Source organism: Phoca vitulina, unplaced genomic scaffold, assembly GCF_004348235.1.
Source record: "Phoca vitulina isolate PV1807 unplaced genomic scaffold, GSC_HSeal_1.0 scaffold66, whole genome shotgun sequence".
Classification (NCBI taxonomy): domain Eukaryota; kingdom Metazoa; phylum Chordata; class Mammalia; order Carnivora; family Phocidae; genus Phoca; species Phoca vitulina.
This window is the reverse complement of record NW_022589769.1, coordinates 2,300,549-2,323,673: the sequence shown is the minus strand read 5'-3', so window position 1 is coordinate 2,323,673 and position 23,125 is coordinate 2,300,549. Positions and strand designations below refer to the sequence as shown.

Genomic DNA, 23,125 nt, shown 5'->3' with positions numbered 1-23,125 from the left:
TTAAACAGGACAGTTTGGTTATCCAGTTACCATCCCCAACAGATCCTTCCAGTGTGTTTATGTGCACACAGGGGAGAGCAAGCATCATTTCCAGGCGTGAGTGGGCTTGTTCCAACTACCCCTTAAGTTGACTTTATAATTTATCATCCAAAACAGTGCACTCTTGAGCCCAAAAAAGGGGTCATTATTAAAAAGTATGCTGGGACATCAAGTACAAAGTCAGTCTGCCCTTGGACAAATCAAGCTATATGATCACCCAAGGTCTGGACTGTATTTGGTAGATACTCCTTTGGACAGCCTTATTTACCATATATAATCCCTCAGAGGAGGGAACACAAGGATGGTATAAAAAAAAATCCTGCTGCTTTCAAGGTTGAATTAAATCCAGAATAGACCCAGCAACTCATTGTTGGACACTCATTCCTTAGACTCTTGAATAGCTAAGGAGGCAAACATATGTTCCACTCTGAAATGTATAGGATAAACCTGTGAAAGGAACAAGTGAGGCCAGGAAACATTAACCAGTGTTGAATTTGAAAACCTCACGTCACGGACAGTGGATGTGCCTTATGAACTTCCTCTTACATTATTCTAGCCTCACACAGGGATTGTGTTATTGCTGGACTATTACAGAGTATATCTAATATAATCCATGTTCCCAAAGAGCATAACTTGTATCTTAGATTTTAAAATAAGCTTACCGGTTGGTTTGGTAGGGGCCCATTCTTTCTAATTTTATACTCTATAAATGTGATTTAAATTTGAACATTAAGTCGAGAAAAAATCCTCTGCTTTCTACCACATCAAATCAATAAATTCCCTTCAACATTGTTCTTACACTACAAATACTCTGTGAACATTCTCAGGCCCGTGGCCTCAACAGTCTCCCTTAGGATGATCCTGTTCTGCAGCCCACACCTCTTCTTACTGCTCTCAAACTCCCTCCCTGGTACCAATCAGCCCCCTCACTGCTCTCCCTGTGGAAGATGCGTCCTCCCTCCCCACTGGTGGCCAGAGGAAGGCTGATCACACCCCTCTTTAGCTCCACACCGTTCCAAGGCTGGTGCCTATAAAAAAAAAAAAAAAAAAAAAAAGACAAAGGCACTAATCTCGGAGCACTTCCTGTGTTAGGCGCTACGTACTTTTAAATTTCATCCTCAAAATAATCCTCTGCCATCTGTATTACCAGTTTTGCGGATGAGAAACCGAGGTTAAGAGGTTAAGCAAGCGACCCAAGGTCACACAGCCAGTGAGCAAGAGCTGGGGCTCAAACACAAGCACGATCTAAGATCTCCCCTTCACTTTGACCCTGCCCCTTAAGGTCAACGTTTCAGCAGGAAGTGGCGACAGGGTCTAGGGTCTGGCCTGCCTCAGGCCTCACTTAACAGTTAGCTTCTCTCCCTTCTTGCCCTCTGCACTCCTACAGGGAGAGCGTGGATGTGCGCTGCCAAAGCAAAGGACCTGCGGTTCCTTCTGAGGATCTCTTTCCGAGGGTCGGGCCTGTGCCTCCCAATATTTGCTCCTGCCGACTGAGGCCCCTAGTTCCTCAGCAGCTCCTGCCCACTCAGGCTTCTTTCCTGGTTCTCCTACCTCTCTCCTTTTTTAGTCTCTTGCTGGCTCCTCTTCCCTCCTGCTTGAAACTCTCCGCTCCTTCCTGTTCTCCAGCCTGACAGTTCCATCAGTGGCCTCTGTGGGCTTCTCTTCTGCCTCTGACAGGTTGGTGTCACCCAGGGTGGTGTCCTTGACCCCTGAGCTTACCTACAGGCATCGTTTTCCACAGGAGCAGGCATTTCTCCTGAGCTCAAGGACCCATCCGTATTTCTAACTGCCTGCTGGACATCTCCAGTGTAACACCAAAAATGAACCACGCTTCCTCCTCAGCCCACATGGGCTTATTAAACATATAGGAAAAGGGAAAGAAACGTCCTGGGCTCATCTTACACAGTGCAATAGGATCTTTTGTCTCTTCCTATTGACAGGGTCGTTTCATCTCTACCTAATGCCCTCGGTGCCTGGCACACAGCATTCACCGAATTCTGAAAACAGGAGGGTGCGTCAAAGCCCTGCCCATTTTGAAACCCACTGAAATCCAAAGCTGCTGACGTTCATCCACCTCTCCAACACCAGGAAACAAACCCAGGTGGTTTTCCTCTTAAATCTTTGCCATCGAGTTTTAAAAAACTCAATTATTCCCAAATTGCTGGCATTTCTTTCCAGCTCTCCACCAGTTTGAGGGGAGAGCTGTGCTTTCTTTTTTCTAACCTAGCAGTCCATAACCAACTACTAAAAGGTGTCCAAGAACTTAAGACAATAACCTTTTCATAGCTGTTTCATAATGCAGGAAGTCCTAAGGAGATTACACTGCAAAATGTGGGCCTTCAGCACGAAACTGGGCTACTTCAATAATTAAACTGAGGATCCCTTTATCATTTGAAACCACCAAGAGAACTCAACAACCCCCACCCCCCGCCCCAGAATCCCTCTTGTTAACATGGCAACGTGTTTTAACACCTAAGGGACAAATACCCAAGGCTCACAAAATACTCCACCAGAAGTGAACAGGCACATCAAGCAAACACTTCTATTGCTTCCACTGCTATTCTCCATGAAAAAGAAGAGATATTAAATTATCAATTTGGTCAATTTGAAAATTCCCCAGTAACTGCTGGAAATTCACAATCTTTTTTCTGTTGGGTGTATGACTCGGGGCTTAGTTTGGAAGCTAAAGTCAAGTCACAATGTGCCACATTACCTGCTTCCTATCTACTCTCAGCAGTGAAAATTCTTCTCAAAGTTTAACGATCTAAAATCTTCCCCAAAAAGACTTTTCAAAATTGTCAAAAAAAAAAAAAATTAAGATGAACAACCAAAAAATATATTATTTTAAACAGCCCAAATTTTATTTTATAAACCAATGACAGCTACTGGAAGATGCTTCAGGAAACCTTAGCTAAGCCACATGATCAGGCCTATACAAGTACAGAGAGTCTAGACATGCTTCAGAACTAAAAACTAAGTTGTACGGCCCAAAGGCATACAACTTAATTTCTACCAAAACACACTTTTTCAAAAGGGCTATGGGAATATCAATTGACAAAAGCAGCAGAACAAGTAGTATGATTAGACAGAAAAGTCTCCATTGCTTAATACAAGATAAACTCAATCAGTTTTAGTTTCTGCATCCATTTTAAATGATTAGTGCAGGAGTAAGAAAAAAAAAAAAGATTAGGATGATTTCATCATACTTTGAAAAGAAAGCTCCCACTGGAGCTAAAACAAAGTCACAGTCCAGGTTATAGGAATCTATGTTACATGGTCAGTTGTTAAAAATAGCACATAACTATTATTTTCATACCAAATTCATGCTTGAGATAGTAAGAAAATCCTGTTTCCAGAATTAATTCCACGTCATTCCAGTTTCCCAGCACGGAGTCAGGTCACAGGCACGGAAAGATCAAGTGCAGAACCGGCCCACCTCCCTTCCTCTGTCCGGCAGCCCGTGGCCTGGGGGCTGCATCTACACTGTCTACTCGCTCCCCAACCCCCTGCAGCCTGCAAGGGCAGAGGGCCAGCCCTGGAGGAGAATACACGGGCTGTCATTACGGTCGATCCACTCAGCACAGGCTCAGGACCCTGGGCAGATATGCTCCACCAGTTCTCCCATCTCCAGTATGAAAGGAGGGATGTGAAATCCCCACCATTTGAACAAAGTGAGAACTTCCTGACTGGAACCCCAGGACACTGGCATTCTTGCATTTCAAATGAATTGCGCTATTCAAGTGGGTAGCGCTCCCTTTGCAGAGTGGTGTTCTGAGGTTTTAAGCAAGCAAGCACTTGTGTGTAAAATGTCGTGTTTTAAATGCACCAGGGAAGGAGTTCAAATTATGGAAAAAGGAATTCTACTAAGATCTTAGTAATTTGAAGTAGATACCACTCCCCACCCCAATATGTAAATTGTAATACGGAATTTTTATTGAAGTAAAGCACACTAAATCAAACCAATTACAAAGATACATGTGTCACACCAAGAAAACATTTTCAGTTATGCTGACAGCCCAATGCTTTCAAATTTTTCAAAGACAGTTTTAATGCCATGGGAAAAATGCTCACGACGTTAAAATGAAAAAAGCAAGATACAGTACCATATATTCAGTATGATCTCAACTATGAAATAGTTTTAATATTTATACATTGAAAAAAAGACTGAAAGAAAATGCACCAAACATTTAACTGTAGTTATCTCTATATAGTGGGATAACAAGATACTGAATTTTTTACTTTTCGGAAATTTTCAAACTTTCCAAGAGAAACTGGTATTTATAAATCAGAAAACTAGCGGAAAAATTAAACTCAAATGTTAAAGTGCTTCATAACTACCAGTACTAGGTGAGTAAACTGACTGAGGCATGGCTACATGGACTCCTTTTCACATCAATGAAAAAATGTCCAGCAAAATTTTACTGCAAGTTCAAAACAATTTCATATCAATGATGTTGGTAGCTTTAGTTAAGTCCTACTCCAGAAACTTCAGCAGCTAATATCTAATCTTAATATACAGAAAATGCCAACTTTTCATCAAAAATGTTAATTGCCTTCATTGTTCTTGTTCTCAAAAGCTGGCTTGAACAAAGGCCATAATTTAGAAATTCCAGCCTGCAGAGGAATTTTAATTAAAGAAGATTCTGTGAAATAATCAATTTTAAGCAATTAAGTGATGAGATTGCTTTGGTGCATTAATCTCTTACATCTTAATTTCCAAGTAAGTTTTTAAAATATTTTACTGTTAAGCAACTATCAACAGTTCTATTATTTCATGAAGATGCAGACTGCAACATTCAACACGCATTTATTAAGTCCCTACTACTGTGTTCCACATGCTGTACTAGAAGTACAGACAGGCAAGAGAAGGAAGGACTGTGACGGATGGATCAAAATCCCCCATAGGTCAGTTCCAGTTAGTCCTCTGCAACGGAAAGTTACAAGGAGCTTCATGTATACTATACTTGTTAGCTATCAAATATTTGTTTCTAAATTATTTAGCTCTATGGATGGAAGGGGACAAGAGTGATAAGGAAAGGGGAAGAAACAGAACCAAACACAAATACTTAAATTTCTTCTTAAATGTATTGGATCTCAGGTATCTAGCAAATTCTATCAACAATCAATTTTGTTCTCACCAAAATTCCTTAACTTTTCTTCTGTACTGCTCTAGTGCACAACACAGGTCCAAAGAATGTTTTCTGATAAATTAGCAAAAGCTACAAAAACCTGTGCTCAGGGAACAAAAACCCTATTGGTTCAAGCTGCCTGGAATCCACAGGTTTCCATAAACACTAGGAGAAGAAGGGATTAGTTTTATACATTGAGTATTGACAAATTAGGAATTTGCCTTACATTTTTCCTAGGTAAAAATTCCTATCTGACCTTTTATGATTTTCTGAAAAAGCCCTACACCCAGTTCCTCCAGATCCAAGAACCTTTCAAGCAATTTAATGATTTATTTAAAAGACTAAGGATAACCATGTACGTTAGCCCAGAGAAGACCTTGTTAGGCAAAAAAGGAGGAGCCAGAAATGGAGTTTATTAACACTCCTAGTGCAATGGTACTGTGTCTCAATCTGACTGCCTGTGTTCATATACCTCAAATGCTCTAACACAATTCTACCAGGCTAGAAACTCCTCAAGGATATTATGTAACTCATCTTTGTATCACAGGCCCCTACCACTAGCCTCTAATAAACAGTGCTTAGTGTTTAGTGTTCAGTAAATGCTGGGCACTAGAAAAGGCTACAAAATGACAATATATACTTTATTTTTAAATCACCACCACTTCCAAAGAAGGATTTGAACTGCAGAAATGAGAACTAGTAACACCACATCCACCAAAAGGGAGGGTTTCAAACTAAAAAGGGTTCAGATTGCAGACTTCACTACTTAGGAGCTGCTGTATTAACTCACTAAGTGCTTTCTTTAAAACAACAAACTTTGTTTCTTTCCTTTGTTTGAAATTCTCCAGGGTCACATTAAAGGCTAGCCTGCCTAAGCCCCTTTCAGTACTTACACTAGTGAATTTAAACATGAAAGGAACTTAAAACTGGGCAAGGTGAGATCCTAAAGTCAAGTGCCAATGACAGCAATTCCCACCAGCGCCTATTATGACACCACACCCTGCGTGCGAGGGGCCTGTGAGTGTGAACGGATGGAATTTTACAGAAGGGACAACCCAGGCCCAGTGAGGTTGGTTCCTAGTACCTCAGTCAAGAATGTCATCAAAATGACTTTTGGAACTAAAACCAAGGGTTTCTGATCTGTATAGGGACAGTCTGAACCGCAGCCAGGAACCTACAAAGACCATCTATGAGATGATGTGAGCGAGGCGGTTTTGAATAAGGTATCAAAAGAGTGAAGTCTGCCTTGGCATCCAACTGCTTCTCTCAGCCTGGTCTCTCACTTCCCTTCCATGAACACACGCCCCATTCCTACTCTGGACCCTTTTCACCTAACCCCCGCCCCAATAATGAACAAAACTCAGAACGAGGAGACCAGATTTCAATCTAAGGCTTTCCAGACATAACAGTAGCTTGGGCAAGGCAACTGAGAATCTGTCCATCCAGTAGAAAGAGAATAGCACCAACTTCATTATAACAACATGAAAAATGAAAAAAAAAAGCTCCAGATCCTAGCAAGTAACCTAAGTAATTAACAGTAAGTTTTACATTATCCTTCCCCTCTGTAGTGATATACGCAATTTAAAAGGCCATCCTTACTGAAAAGGGAGGGGAAAAAAGTATCTTCAGAGGCTAACCCGAGCTCCAGGTCTACTTTTGCAGTGAAATGCCACCCAGAGGCAAAGAGGGCGCTCATAGGACTTAGAACTAAACAGAAGTCCCCCTTCTCTCAAGGTAAAAAAACAGTGTTGTGAAAGGGTAGGTAGGTACTTTGCTTAGTTTCTCAATCTAACACCTTACAAAGTATATCACCTTCCACAAAGGAGGAGATTGCCTTGGAAAAGTTAACCATCTTGCCCAAGGTCATACTGAGAATGTAGCCCACCTACCTAACAAAAAAGCCTAACCACTCTTTCTACTAAAGTGAACCAGAAATACAGCAAGTCACGAACCATTCACTTCAAGCCTACTTAACGAGATTCACTTATGGTGAGAAACCCAAGACAGAAAATGCATGTATTGTCTATGTCTTTAGAGAAGAAAAATCTTCTTTCCCACCCAACCCCCAGACCCATGGGGGAGGGACCACAAATGTACAAATATGGAGGCACAGTGGTTAAGAGCATGCACTTGGAGACAGGCAGATCTGGAGTATCTATTCTACCACTTACTAATCTGTTCCATCGAAGCCAAATAAGCCCCCCTCTTCATCAACAAAATGGCAATAACTCAAGGCAAGTGCAGGATTAAATGAGAACCTCCTTAGCAGAATGTTGGCACAAAGTAAACATTAACGTAGCTGTAATGGTGCATCATCATCAAGCCCCATTCAAAGTCTCAGTTGTTCTAATTTAAGGAGTTTCCTTTGTAGCTCTCCTAAGGTATGCACCATTCCTTCTATCCTCACTGCAGTCATCCCGAGATCTGTGATCCTCAACTCTTCCTAAAGGTTCTCTGGCCCCACTGTGTTGTATCCATACACGTAACAGACCTCTGAACTCTGATCAACTCAGAACACATCTACACCAGGTTCTTTGCCAGGTTCTGTTAAAGCCAGAAGCTTTAAGACAAGGCCCTGCCCTCAGGTAGCCCCAATCTATTGGGAGGGACAGCCACAAGGAGAGAACAGACTAACAGCTCAAGGAAGGCTTCAGAAGGGAGATCTGCAAGAAAGCTTCATTTTGGAAGAGGCGCTTGATCCATCTTTAAGTATGAGCAGGCAGAGGGAAAGATCTGGGAAAAGAGCATGGAGGTGTTTCCACAGATGAGACAGTATGGCTAAGGTATCTGACCCAAGGTCAAGACCCAATTAGAAAGGTCTTGCAATGCCATGCTGAGTTCTGACTGCAACCTATCAGCTGTAAACAAAGGTTATTTTTCAGTGAAGTGACAAGATGGGAAAAGACTACTCCAGTGGGAGTGGGCTGGCGACTGGGTCATCCCAGGGCCAGGACACAAGAGCAGGAAGATTATTCCAGGAGCCCAGTCCTCATCTCCTCCAAAAAGCCTTCTCTTAATGCACGGCCAGGCTGCGTAGTAAAGTGTCCCTTTCTGCCCCTAGAATATCTTACACATACCACATTTATGCCATTAAAATAAAATTGTCCAAGTATGTGTTGGCCTCAACAGAAAAGGAAGCACTCACTCTTCATTTATACACTCCCAGAGATGGCACAGACACATATATCCATCTGAATGGCTCAATGAGGAAAAGATGGGTATTTGCTAACGGGGCTAGAAGGACTGCAGGCATCTATGTGAGACAGATGCAGGGATGTTGTGGTATGGACATCTGCCAGAGGACAACGGAGCACATGCACCAGGCACTCGGGAACAGGGGCCTACAAGTACAGGGCCTTGCAGGAGGCGGTTAGAGCTTGAGACCTGGAGAGTATAATCTAAGTCAGTGAAAGAGCCTGAGGAAAGATCGAGGCTGAAAGAGCCTATGAAGAAAAAAAAAAAAAAAAAAACGAAGAAAAGAAAAGCTCCAAATGAGAAAAGATGCCTGAGAGGTAGAATGAGAAAGGGAGACTGAGAACCACAAAACGGTCCAGAGGACTTTAGGTCCATCTGAAATCTTCTGTTACATTAAAAACAAGGTGGCGGGGCGCCTGGGTGGCTCAGTCGTTAGGCGTCTGCCTTCGGCTCAGGTCATGGTCCCAGGGTCCTGGGATCGAGCCCCGCATCGGGCTCCCCGCTCAGCGGGAAACCTGCTTCTCCCTCTCCCACTTCCCCTGCTTGTGTTCCCTATCTCGCTGTGTCTCTATATGTCAAATAAGTAAATAAAATCTTTAAAAAAAATAAAAAAATAAAAACAAGGTGGCAGGTACTAATTCAGCACTTGGTAACTTTTTGATGTTCTTATTTTAAGACAAGGATTAACAAGGCAAGGACAAAAATCAGTTTAACACACACTTACGTATTTCTCTGACTTCTTGGGAAGTTTAATATCCAAATGCCTAGATCCCATGGTACACAGGAAAAAAAAGCAACCTATATTGCAGACCAGTGCCAAATAAAGCACTGGATGATATTCTTTAAGCCTCAATAACCAACAGATTTGACTGAAACTACTGGATAACCATTAACTGATGTATGTATGACTGAAATTTTGTTAAGTCCGAGGCTGACACATACTAATCAGAAGATCTTACTCATTATCACACCCTCAGTGTCTAAGGAAATAAATGTTCTACAAGTATCTTACATCTTTGCCATTTTTCTTTAAATAAAATGCTTATTTTAGATGTATATAGGTGTGTTTGGTACAGGAAAGTATTTAGGAGCTGATTAAGAAAAACTATGGGGGAAAACTGTCCTCTCATAAAAAGGGATAGAATGATGTGACCTTCTACACTCATGTTTGCTCTTTAAAAACTTAGTAAGTATACCTCAATACGCAACTCTTTTCCTATATCCCGCCCCCCCCCCACCTTGTAGTCCAAAACCTCATGAATTTAGACTCTCCTTCCAATGCAGATCCTTAAGAACTTCAATTTGACTTCAACTACATTTCACAAATCTGGCTAAGCAATTATATGCAAAACTAAATTCTGACAAGAATGTCCTCTACTGAAGATGTCTCCAAATACATTTTAGAAGATCATCTGGGCAGTTTTCACTTCAATTTACAGATTATCCAGGAACTCAGATCACGAGGACACCTGGTTACAAAGCTGGTCATTAATTGCTTTATAATTTAGTCAACAATGCCCTATCACTAGAAATCATTCAAATCACTTTAAACACTCAAACCAGACTAGCATTCTCCTCAACACACTGATGTTTTCTAAAACCACTAAGCACAAAACTCAGTGTAATTTGTTTCTGTATACTCTTCCAAGGGGCCGTATTACTTGACCACAACAGTGTTTTAACTACGGGAATTCAGTGTAGGAACCTTAGAGTTAAGAGTACACAGAGTCTCCAGTATATCCTGGACTGGTGCTACTTGAAGTCTACTAAAGGGAAAGATTATTTTTCTACACAGCTTTAAACTTTCTTGAACCTCACAATTTAAATATAAGTCAAGATTATAAAGTCTCTTCTTAAAACTACATTGTTACTAAAACTCCAAAAATTCAGGAAAATAACAAATCACAAGCTTAACAGTCAAAAAAAAAAGGGGGGGGGAGACCTGGCACTTTTTACAAGGTATACAACTGCACTAAGATTTTATAATAGGAGTGGCATTTGTGTGTCTTAAAACTATCTTCTAAAGTATAGTATGATACAGAAAAAAAACTTTAACGAGAGAGGAATGGAATGAATCATAAATGCACCTAACAATAAAGAAAATCAGAATGCTTAGAAACAACCACATCCAGCCCTACCGTTGTGGACAGGCTGGTCACCTGTCACTACACACACTTCCAGTCATTTGTTCCAAACTTAATGGTAAAAGAGGTGAAATCTGTAAATGAGTAAGAACAAATCGACCTTGTTTTTGCCTGAGTTTGAGAAGTTCTGATGGCATGACTATTCCCCTACATTAGAAACAGCCAGCAGTCCTAAGTACTGCATCCACACATCAGGGACTTTCTTGCAATAAATGTCTGTGTTTTTAACTTATCATAAACTATCAAAAGGAAAAAACACTTTTTTCAACCCCATGCTCTGATTAGGGTTTTAGGTAAAGAATCAAGGTCTGCCAAAGAGAACAAGAATCTGTACAAGCCTTAAAGCTTCAAGGATATAGAAGCCCTCTGCATTTCTATCCCACCCTTTTTAATACCAGGTTACTTAGTTTTAGATGACCTATACTATGGCCCAGAAATGTTCACTTTCAACAGGCCTCCTGACCTAACTCACTAATTACTTCTCTCCTCTTATATCACCTGCATCATGCATGTTTCCTGTTCAGTTCCAACTAAGTCTCATTACTTTGTTGTTCTTTTATTTTTACAGCAGTATTAAATGTCATGTAAACACCTCTTCCAGCTCTACTTGTAATCTGTATTAGAGAGGGACAAACAACAACAGACTTGTTGACTACACACCCCCAGGCTTCTTCAGTAATACTTAATAAAGCCCTGAGGTCTGGCAGGTCTAGCCTGGGGAGATGGTGACAGACTGTCCTGACAGTCCTGACTATCAAAGCAAGGACCTAAGGGACAACAGACGTAAGCAAAGTCACTTATTCTTATATCTGTCCATTCCCACTTGGGTCATCAACTCTCACCCCCTTTACAGGCACACTCAGTAACTCAGAGTGTCAAAGGGAGTTCCCACGATAACAGCCCAACAATTACCTGCCTCACTTGCCTGCCACTGACCAGGCTCTCCAGGCAGTCAGAAATGTAACAGAATTCTTAAGACACAAGAACTTCCTCTTTGACTCAGAATAGTAAGAAAACATGTACAATAGTAAGTGTAAAGCAGTAAGGTCTAATCAACGTTGCAAAAGATTCTGTTATTTGTGACACTGATAAGCTCAAACTAGCTTTCTAAAAACATTTTTTAGGATGGGCTAGCTGACATTCAAAAATTGCCCACGTTAAGTTCTTAGCTTACATTCTACTTAAACATTTCTAGAGCACGTAGTTACTGTAATAGACAAAACACAGACAATATATCTGGACCTAAACCTAAATGTGAAAATGGGTCCACAGGCACACTCTTAACCATTTTTCCAAAGAAATATGTTTAAACGGCTTTACCATGCAGAGCTATGGCTTCCCGGAAGGGTTGCAAATCAGTCTCTACAGATGAGCTAGTTTCCGTTGAAGTAGCTCGGTTAGGGGACACTACAGTCAGTCTTGGGGGAGCTCTAGAGTTTCGTGGTGGAGGAACTTTCCCACACAGGAAGCTGATCAAATCTTCTCTACGAATAGTTCTTCTGCGTTTTTTAACCCAAGCCAACACATCCTTATTGCGTCGCTGATAGCCAATCTGAATTCCAATATCAAAACTTCGTTGATGAGTATCCACGCTTTCTGTTAGGAAAAAAGAACAAGAAAAAAGATACATGATGATCAGTAGAGCCAGGCTGCATTCTCTTCTAAAAGAAAACCATTTTACAAGTTAACCAAAATGAGTATCATGAAGTATGGGGTAATCCATTAAACTAAACTGTATTTCATCTACATTTGAAGTGTTACACATGGCATTTAATCTCAATGGTCTAAATTCAGGGTTAACACATCACACAGTCCTAGAGCTTCTGCCTTGTTCTTTAAAAAAAAAAATAAAATTTTTATTTTAGGTTTATTTAAGTAATCTCTACCCCTAATGTGGGATTCGAACTTACAACCCTGAGGATCAAAGGGTGCATGCTCTTCTGACTGAGCCAGCCAGGCGCCCCCCAAAAATAGTAATTTTAAATAGAAAGGACTAGTTTTTATTAGCCAAGTTACCATTTTTAAAATGCTATTCCCTTAAAAATCTTGCTAATAAGCTTAATCTAATTAAGCTAGCCTGTTTAATAATACCAATGATGGGTAAATTATTAAATGTGTATTATTACTATACTCCACTTCACCTGAGAAAAAAGGTAGCAAGACGACCTTGAGGGGCACCTGGCTGGCTCAGTGATAGAGCATGGGGCAGTTGATTTTGGGGTCATGAGTTCGAGCCCGCCACTGGTGTAGAGATTGCTCAAACAAACAAAAAAGAAACCTTGAAAGTGGTACTAGGGATCCCCCTATTGCAAAGAGGAAACAGCTACTGAGCACTTAGTAACTCTAGCAAGGTCACAGAATATATGCAAGAGCTAAAATTTTGCTCCAGAGTCTGTGGTTCTTACCACTAAGCTCTCCTCTCCTTCAGAAACAAGAATTCTCAGAATGAATTCTCAGTAGGAGCATCGTTCAACAGATCCTTCAACAGATGACTAAATATTACAGATCACTCAGGCCACCTGCATTTACCATGTCATTTTGGGGATGCACTCCTACTGACAGGTTCAGTACCAAGAATTGGGAACACACTGAAGGCAGCAGCAAACATTTTAGAAATCAAGAGGAAGAATTAATTGATTGACTACTCAACACCAAAACCAAACAGCACAGTGGAAACATTCATTTCCCTACATATACTTTCTCTGTGCTTCCAGTTCCCAACAGTTTCCCATAACTCAAACATTCCCGAAAGACCTTGCCTTAAAAATCTCAGACTGGCCTTCCAGTCTCCCTGTAAATAAATACTACCCCTGTATATAAAGAACGCACGTTTTCAATAAATGATCCCTGACCTATTAGGAAATTTAAGTCACTGCCCTTTATTTTTAGTTGAACTGCTAGGCTCACAGAAACTCACAAGTATACCTTTAATGACATTAAAGACAACAGTTCCATTTATCCCTGGGTCTTTTGTAAGAGCAAGAATTCTTCTGTAGCACAAAGAACCATTCCTCTATTACTTTTCTGGGCCATGATTTTTTTTTTTTTTTAAAGATTTTACTTACTTGACAGAGAGAGACACAGCGAGAGAGGGAACACAAGCAGGGGGAGTAGGAGAGGGAGAAGCAGGCTTCCCGAGGAGCAGGGAGCCCGATGGGGGGCTAGATCCCAGGACCCTGGGACCATGACCGGAGCCGAAGGCAGACGCTTAACGACTGAGCCACCCAGGTGCCCCGTGGGCCATGATTTTTTAATTCCTTATCCAAAACACATAACTCAGAAGACTCTGAAAGGAAAAGCAATAATAGAGTTGTGCTCCAGAAAGAAACAATAATCCAGTACAGAGGATCCCAAGCTGCATGAATTTGCATTATTAAGCAAGACAGCAAGAGGGCAGCACAAGCAGAACTTTAGCACAAGGCCTATTCCTTACATGATCAGTCCTTATTGCTAAAAACTTTTCCAAACAAAAAAATGGAAGAAGCTGTCTATGGGAGCACTCTTAAAAATAGTCTACGGGCGCCTGGGTGGCTCAGTCGTTAAGCGTCTGCGTTCGGCTCAGGTCATGGTCCCAGGGTCCTGGGATTGAGCCCACATGGGCTCCCTGCTCGGCAGGAAGCCTGCTTCTCCCTCTCCCACTCCCCCTGCTTGTGTTCCCTCTCTCGCTGTCTCTGTCAAATAAATAAATAAAATCTTTAAAAAAAAAAAAAAGCCAACTCCATCACAACTTTGAGAAGTGGATTATTCTTATTCTAAAGATATAAAAAGCACCTTTGGAATTAAGTATTTCTCTGTCTCATTACTAGAATAATGGCGAAGTTACAATGTGAACCAATGGCTTCTGATTTCTCATTTCATCATAAACAAAGCAAGCATGAACTCCATTTTAAAGGTAAATAACACTGGGATGCCTGTGTGGCTCAGTCGGTGAAGCCATCTTCTGCCTTCAGCTCAGGTCATGATCTCAGGGTCCCTGCTCAACAGGGAGTCTACTTCTCCCTCTCCCCGCCCCCAACTTGTGCTCTAAATCTTTTTAAGAAAAAGATAAATAACATTTAAGAGGATAATATAGCACTTTCCAATCTCTTAAAGACTTAGATAAAGCCATCCTTAGGAGTAGATAAACTCAAGATGACCTTGGCAAAGCTGTTATCTAGAAGAGTGATTCTGAAAGAGCTGGAAGCATTCGAAGAGAAATCAAAGCTTTGAGCAAAACCTAAGCCCATCCCATAGCACCACAAAAAGGAGAAATGCAAAATGTGAACCTCAAAGCAACCAGGTTTCTACAAACCTGCCCTAACTAAAAGAACTGTTATACTCAAGCTCGTAAGTGGAGAAGTGGGTTCCAAACAGAATGACCAAGGAAAATCTATTTTTTCAAGACCCAAATGGAAGTAGGCCCAGAACTGGAAGTAGAGAGAGGAAATGTTGGAAGCACAGAAGGACTACAAGAAACAAGTCCAAAGCAGGATGAAGCAGGCATGTAAATGTACACCTGGCAAACAGACAGCAGAACCTTCTCCCTCAACTGGATACCAAACTCAAAAGCCAAAGGGAGGGGGCCGCCTGAGGTGGTTATTTAAAAAACTGACAATCCAGGGAAAAAAGCTGGCTACGTTGTGGTTTGAGGACACAAGTCCCAAAAATCAGATCTGCAAGGGCCTGAGGCTTTTTTAAGTAGGCTCCACGTCCCGAGGCTTGAACTCACAACCCTGAAATCAAGAGTCACATGCTCTACTGACTGAGCCAGCCAGACGCCCCAAAGGAGGGCCTGATGCTTCAATCAGATTTGAACAAAGCTGGAAAATACAATATTCCCTGGTTTAGATCAAAGACAGTTATCTAAGTGAGTTGTGATGCTCTTTTAAAATTTACCCAACTAAAAAAAAAATTTACGTAACTGACCAAATCTTTTCACCTCAGAAATTCTGAGCAAGTCTCAACATCAGAACCAACCAAGAACAAACTAAATCAGGCATTCCAAACACTGACTTTTACAGATTAGAAGGTACAGGAAGAGAAAAGCAGATATGACATTTAAGGTCTTCGGGTACCTGCTTTTGCACCACCTGGGCATAATTTGGTTTTATACCATTCACAGCACATCCTGAAAGCCAAATCCAATTACCTTACCACCCAGATTAATCCAATTTCAGTTATTTCCCTAAACAGAAAATCTCATGTTGACACAAAAGCATTTCAAATACAGTCCTTATGTTTAGGACTTTAAACAGTTACTTGGTTGAAAATAAAACCCTCCTATCATACCCTGAACTGAACAGGAGAGATGTGAATACGTATTGGAGAATCCTAGGCATGACTAGGCTAGATTTTAATGTGACCATAGGCTGACTTACTGTACAGCAGCACAATAAACACACACAAAGATGGCTTTCTGAACGCTCTCTGCCAAAGACTGCTGTAAATACATCCGAACCTTGACAAACAGACATCCAAATTCTAGAAATGCAGAGCACAAAAACTGTGGGGACAGTCGTATGTCCAAAACTATTTTACTGAAGCCAAAGCCATTGTGGAATAGGGCCATAAGCTAGAAGGTTAGGCAAACCCCAAGGGCATCAAAATGTCAATCTAACCTTTAAGCACAACACATTCATTTCCCTGTTCAAGAAACAAACTGATGCAGACAAGTCACAGTAGACGTCCCATGTTTCTTACGTTTTTAAAAAACTTGTTTTTATATAAGCAGCTGAAATGGAATTCCAGATTTTTAAAAGTCTAATTCTCTCACCACTGTTAAGGCACAACAGGCACAGAATCACCTGATTTCTGAGATGGAGACCAAATGCAGAGCTTTCTTACATGATACGCAGACAAGATTAAGACAAAGATCAAAAAACTATTTATAGCTTTTCGATACTCACAAACCTTATGTGAGTTGGCCAGAGCAGACATCCAATTTCTTAAACTAGGAACTGGAACTGAGAGGCTCACAGGGCCTTACCCAAAGTTAGGTAACTGAGAGATTCCTTCTACAATGTAGTTCTTCCCCAGCAAAAGAGAAACCATCCCCCCCATCCTCCTTAAAGAACCTATAAACTGTAAGAGCACATTGCTAGATCAAAGCAACATTTCCAAAGAATACTAATGACTACAAAATAGTTGAACTTAGAAATTCAATCCGCATTAGTCACCCAGTCTGCCACAGGGGAAAAAAGTATTAAAAATGTTTCATTAGAAACAAAGATCTGAGGGGCACCTGGGTGGCTCAGTCATTAAGCATCTGCCTTCGGCTCAGGTCATGGTCCCAGGGTCCTGGGATCCAGGCCCACATCAGGCTCCCTGCTCAGCAGGAAGTCTGCTTCTCCCTCTCCCACTCCCCCTGCTTGTGTTCCCTCTCTCACTGCCTCTGTCAAATAAATAAATAAAATCTTAAAAAAAAAAAGAAAAAAAGGAAGAAAGATCTGAATTGTAGGCAAAATAAAATCCATTTTCCAACTGTTCTGAGAAAACGACTCATGCATTCCCCAACAATGTATTATCCAAAAATAGGCATCAACTTCTAGCTACTCAGATAATTACTTAATTTTCACCTAGCACACACAGAAAGGACAGGAGCCAGGGAAAAACTGTAGCAACCCCATTTGCCTGGCATCCAATCCTCATCCTCCCTCTCCTAAAGGTACTCCCAAGTTTCTGTTTGGATAGCTCTGGGGCGAGCTTCCTCCACATTCACTCAAAGGGTGGAACGTGTGGTTTAGTCCTAATTTAATCTGCATAGCCCCAAACAGTGGCTATGATACTGGTTCTGAGTAAGCATGTGACCCAATTCTGGCCAAGAGACTACAGAGCAGGACAGTCTGAGCCACTGAATAAAGTCAATCCTACCCTCAACCTTCAAGTCAGATAGGAGCCAATCCATGTCCACACCACTGAAGCCTGACTTGTAATTTCTGCTTACCTACAATCAAAACATCCCTTCCCAAAAAGTTATACAGAATAAAATGTCTTTCACAAAAATTTACAAACAGAATCTACAAATGGTGCTAGGAATGACTGAGGTCACTGCTCCTTATAGCAAAAGTTAAAGAATAAAACTTAAGACTTAGGGTTTCTAATTGTAATCCATACTTTGGTGTTTTGAACGAACTCTCAAAGGTCAGTAATGGTTTTTTGCAAAATGGAGTCACAAACCAGCTCCAGAAAGTCAAATTTTAAGGAGATGAAATTCTACTATTTGTCTCAAGGAGGAACATGCTTTCTCTGACCATTGGTTCATATGTCAATCACTCACCACCGGGCCCATCAATTTTCAGCACATCCTGCTCAGTTTCACTTTACGTACAGTCTAAGATGGCCACACTGAAGTGAGACAGCGTATTATAAAGGGATTTGGTATCAAGAGATCTCAAAGCGGCGCGTGGGTGGCTCAGTCGTTAAGCGTCTGCCTTCGGCTCAGGTCATGATCCCAGGGTCCTGGGATTGAGCCCCACATCGGGCTCCCTGCTCCGCGGGGAGCCTGCTTCTCCCTCTCCCACTCCCCATGCTTGTGTTCCCTCTCTCGCTGTGTCTGTCTCTGTCAAATAAATAAATAAAATCTTTAAAAAAAAAAAAAAAGGAGATCTCAAAAATAAGGACTTAAAGGGCATCATACCATTTTTATCACCTGTCAATTCTATTTTCATTTAGCCCTCTTAGGGAGAGATGAAGGAGGAAAGCGCCACACCACAAAGCTTATTTCAACACAAGAAGAAATGCAAAGACAAAGAATAACCTAGAATTTCTTCCATCTTAAGGACTGCCCATAGCCAGAAACACCTGGAAAAGAGAACTTAAACACCAACAAGGTCAGCACTTGGAATACTCACCATATACCAGCATTAAACTCAGATCTTGTCCTCTAAAGTAGAGGTAACTTATCCCCAGTTCCAGTTGAGAGAATGAAAGAGCACCATGGTGCAGTATCTAGCTCCATCATCTGCCTCCAGGACCACAAAGCTAAGTAATGACAGGCCAAAACCAGAATTCAGACCATCTAGCAGTAGGTGCCATTCTAACAATGCTGGCCTTCTTCAAGCACTGCTAGAGTACAGATGTTCCCTGGGCACATGCTGCTCAGGGAGAGAACCAGGAACATCTTTCACACAAACTATCAAGAGAAAGCTCTCAACGTATGTGACAGTACTCAGCATGCAACAAATGTCTCAAATGCAGTTTTTAAAAGTGGAGGCAGGGGTGCCTGGCTGGCTCAGTTGGTAAGGCATGTGACTTTTGATCTCAGGGTCATGACTTCAAACCCCCACGATGGATGTAGAGCTTACTTAAAAAAAAAAAAAAAATTAAATTAAAAATACTTTTTAAAGAATAAGCAATTAATTAAAAGTGGAGGGAAAGAAATGGAACTTAGCATAAAACAAAAGTCAAAGAAGAACAGAACATTAAAAACCTAAGAAAAAGAACCACTAGGTAAGTGCTGAGAAGGGACCCTGTGGGGTGTGATCAAGCACTGGGTCAAGGACACTGCTGAAGAGCTAAGGTACCAGCACCCACCTCAGGCTGACCACTGGGGCTCCTAAGATAGCCTTGTCCCAAAGGACAACCACCAGTCCAACCTCTCTTCTGAGCAAGGAACCCCAAACAGAAGGAAGTTAGCATCAAACAAGGAGAATAATTTCCTAATAAGCAGTCAGGAGACAGAGATAACAATTGGCACCCAGGAAAATGCAAGGAGGGGGCTTTAAAAAGCAAACCACTAGGTGTGGCCAATTATTTCCCAGGTAAGCATGAACCCAGGCTAAATTAAAACCTCAGTAACTTTTCACTCCCCTCTTCAGTTGCAGATATCAAAAAATGTACTAGGCCAGGAACAGAACATAACTGAAACCTAAACAAACATCCCCCTCCTTTAGATTTACCAAATCAAGGTAGAAACAAGAACCAGCAACCAAGATTTTCTCCTCCCCTTTCCAAAAGAGAATACCAAAGTCTGGCCCTACAACAGGGAGTAGAAGGAACCACACACTCCATTTTGCTGAATTCTGTCCACAGTAAGGGACAACTCACTCTCCTCTAAATCCTTCCAGCCAAACCAAATAACTGAGTGTTCGACTTTTCAAAAGCCCATGAGCAATCAAAAGGGGCCATCAGCTAGGCTTTTACCTCCATTCTGAACTTCCCGTGTGTTCGTTTTAGGAGTTATCAAGAACCTCTCCCCAGTCTGCAAAATGAGCCGTTTTTAGCTTGTCAGATAAGCATTTAATCAGACAAAACAGAAGCACTGCCCACTTAGAGAGAGCCCTCCAAATCTCGCCCCTTGTAAATTACATGTAAGTATTTAATCAGAGCTATGAACAATGACTTAGATTTACCACTACTTAAGGCTGCAGGCACTGGTGACACTACCTTGCTTACTGTACTGGTTCTATTTAAGGTATCTAATTATTCCTGCAGCTGTAGTCCTGTTCTCCAAAGACTTCACCCTGAAAAAGAGGAACGTGAGTGTATCTGCAGAGCATTATCTCCTCTCCTTCAATCAAATAATCTGAGTACGTTGCTACACTACCAAATTCCACAAACCACAACTTACCTTTCCTACCAGGTAAAAAAGGATGCATTTACTTTTACAAAAATAGACTATAAAATAAAACTAGTTCTAACAATCTAACACATTTGCAATAACAAGAACATGTGATTTTCATTTTTTAAAAAATGTCTCTCTCATCAAATCTTCTGAACAAAGAAAACTAATAAATTATAAAAAGCAATTTCAAATCAAGCGATCCAATTTGGGATTATTTCAGAGTTCAGCTTCTGAACCCATCTTCTTATGTGAAACACTACACAAAACTGTCAGCTTTAGTCCTAAAAACATACACTGTAACAGTATACAACAGAACCAAAAATTAAACAAAATCTAAAAAATGTTCCTATTTTTGTATGGCCTCATCAAAGAGAGGCATACAAAAGCCACCAAAAATGGTGCCATCCCCCGCTTCAAGCAAAAATCAATTGCAACAAACAGATAGACTGTAGCACCCCACAGCAACAGAATGCTACTCAGGAAAGAAAAAAAAAAAAGGTTGGGGTGGGGGAGAGGGCCAAAATGGACACTGAGCTGCTTATTAACACCTGCAGCATGAACTCCTTGGATCAATCTCAGAAACATGGGAAGTGGATGAAGCCAGGCCCAAAAAAGTGTGCCATAAGGCTGTATGTATTCATGACCTTATGGAAACAGGAAACCATATATATGGCAATTACATCAGTGGTACCAGGGGCTTGGGCTGGAGGTAGATGCTCTATGTCTTCACAGAATGTCAAATTCAAGCTATGATTCTTAAAAAGGTGATTATACAGTATCCAAATTATACTCCAAGAAGTGAGTTTTTAAAACAAGGTTTTTTTTTTAATATTTAATTTGTCAGAGAGAGAGAGCACAAGCAGGAGAAGCAGCAGGCAGAGGGAGAAGAGGGCTCCCCACTGAGCAAGGAGCCCGCCGTAGGACTGGGATCATGACCTGAGCCAAGGGCAGATGCTTATCTGACTGAGCCACCCAGGCAACCCAAAACAAGTTTTAAGTATTATTCAAAATTCTCTGGATGAAACCAAGAGCCAATCCAGACAAGGTCCTGAAGACCTTCAAGCACTGATAGATGTTATAGCAATTTACTCAGGAGTCCAAATTTAAGAAACTCAGCTACATAAAATCAAAGTTGACCACTGGGGCACCATCTGTGTTTCCCCATTCTCGCAGGCATAGACTATGAGTTCCTCCTTCCCTAAAATCAACGTTCTATTCACCAGTTTCACTTTATGTTTTCAAACTACTATCCCAAAAAACTGCAAATTCCACCCAAGACATCTCACGATAAGGAATTATTTCTCCTACAGAATGCTACCATCATTTGCACATTCTTACGCAAAAGTAAGAATCTGAGAAGTCGCTCCACAGCCTGTGTTTTAACCTGTTTTGATCGTTTTGAAATGCAAAGTCCATTACTGTTATGCGCAGCTTCTCCAAGTTTGAAAGCATTTAATTACATTTTTTTTTAAAGATTTTATTTATTCATTTGAGACACAGAGATATATATATAGAGAGAGCATGAGCAGTGGGAGAAGCAGAGGAAGAGGGAGAAGCAGACTCCCTGCTGAGCCAGGAGCCTGATGTGGGGCTCGATCCCAGGACCCTGGGATCATGACCTGAGCCGAAGGCAGATGCTTAACCATCTGAGCCACCCAGGCGCCCCGCATTTAATTACATTTTTACTAAGATTAACAGTCAAATTCAAATCCTTTCTCCATAGAAACCTTGCCCCAAAGAAATATCAAATCCAAATTTCCAAATCTTCAAAATCATTAAGACACAAAATCTAAAGCCATGGTTACTGAGAGAGCACAATGAACAAGAACATTTACTGACATATCTTCATGTCAAGGGGAGGGGAGAGAATCAGCTCCAGGAAGACACTACCATAAAACACAAAACCTACCAACGCAAACTCTGATCACACATTTCCTGCCAACACTATACAATCAGATATGCCGTAGTTTTGAAAGCAAATATTTGAAGTTGCTAGAGAAGAGCAGTATGTTAATGTGCACAGTTTATTCCAATCAGCTAGTTTTCAACGCACTTAAATGCTACGAAAATACCTTGGTCTAAACTGCCTAACTCAAGACTCTTCCGGGAGGTGTCCACCTCTGTCTGTGGCACCATAAACTCCCTTCTTCCCTGGGTGCCCTCTCCAGTGAGAAGAAACACGCCTCACTCGTCTCCCAGCTCAGGGCTTCTCAACCTCCGCACTACTGGCATTTGGGGCGGGGAAGCCTGTCTTGGGCAAGGTAGGATATTCAGCAGCCCCCTCTTAGGGATGACATTCAAAACTGCCCCCAGTGTCAAACGTGCCCGGGGGGAGGTCGGGGGCTGGGAGGAGTCAAACGCCCCGACCGAGATGCAGGATCTAGTTAGACGACCCCGAGAGTTCTCAACCAACAAAGTACCCGGGGCACTTGGTGGCTGGACTCCGCAGCAGCAAAGACTCCGGCAGTCTGAATCCGGAAAAGGGTGTCTAATACCCTCGCGGCGCAAGGCTCAAACCCTGACGCAGGCTGCCCTTCCTCTTAGCCGGCAATGCAGCAAGGTTATCTTTACCTTTGTAGAGATTGGTGACGGCGGTGGCTGCGTTTTGGAAGGGGACCCAGAGAGAAAGTCCTGGCTGCTGACACACTCGGTCTGAAAAAGCGGGGAGGGAGGAGAAAAAAAAAAACAAAACACAAAAGACACAGAAAGAGAGACAGAGAGAAACAGACAGAGAGAGATGTTATTTGGGCGTCAATCACTCCGGAACGGCCATATTAGGTTTCGCCATTTTGTTCCAGGGCTTCAGGATCCCACACTTAAGTGTGAGGACTGCAGGAAGGGGGTCGCGACGGGGGCCAGGGCGAGCCGCGCGGCCCAGAGGCGCAGCCCCAGGACCGACCGCGGCCGATGGAGGCGCCCCCTCCCAGTCTCCGCCCCGAGGCCCGCTCCGGCACAATGGGCCGGCCTCGCCGCCTCCCTTCGCCATTTTGTGACCGGGGGCCCCTCCCCTGTCCTCCCGGCCCGGGGGCGCCGGCAGCCGGGCCCCAGCAGCGGGCGGGCCCCCGAGAGCGGCCCCA

General features: G+C 42.0%; 1 protein-coding gene across 1 annotated transcript in view; it reads right to left on the bottom strand.

Annotated features, from left to right (window-relative positions):
• The window catches only part of CUNH16orf72 (chromosome unknown C16orf72 homolog), a 32,385-nt gene that overhangs the window by 3,436 nt on the left and 5,824 nt on the right, over window positions 1–23,125 (bottom strand). Inside the window, exons 2-3 of the mRNA XM_032392162.1 lie at window positions 22,620–22,700; window positions 11,828–12,103 (exon numbers count right to left, since the gene is read on the bottom strand). Of these exons, the coding sequence (XP_032248053.1) occupies window positions 11,828–12,103; window positions 22,620–22,700 (357 nt within the window). The remainder of the gene's footprint in view (window positions 1–11,827; window positions 12,104–22,619; window positions 22,701–23,125) is intronic.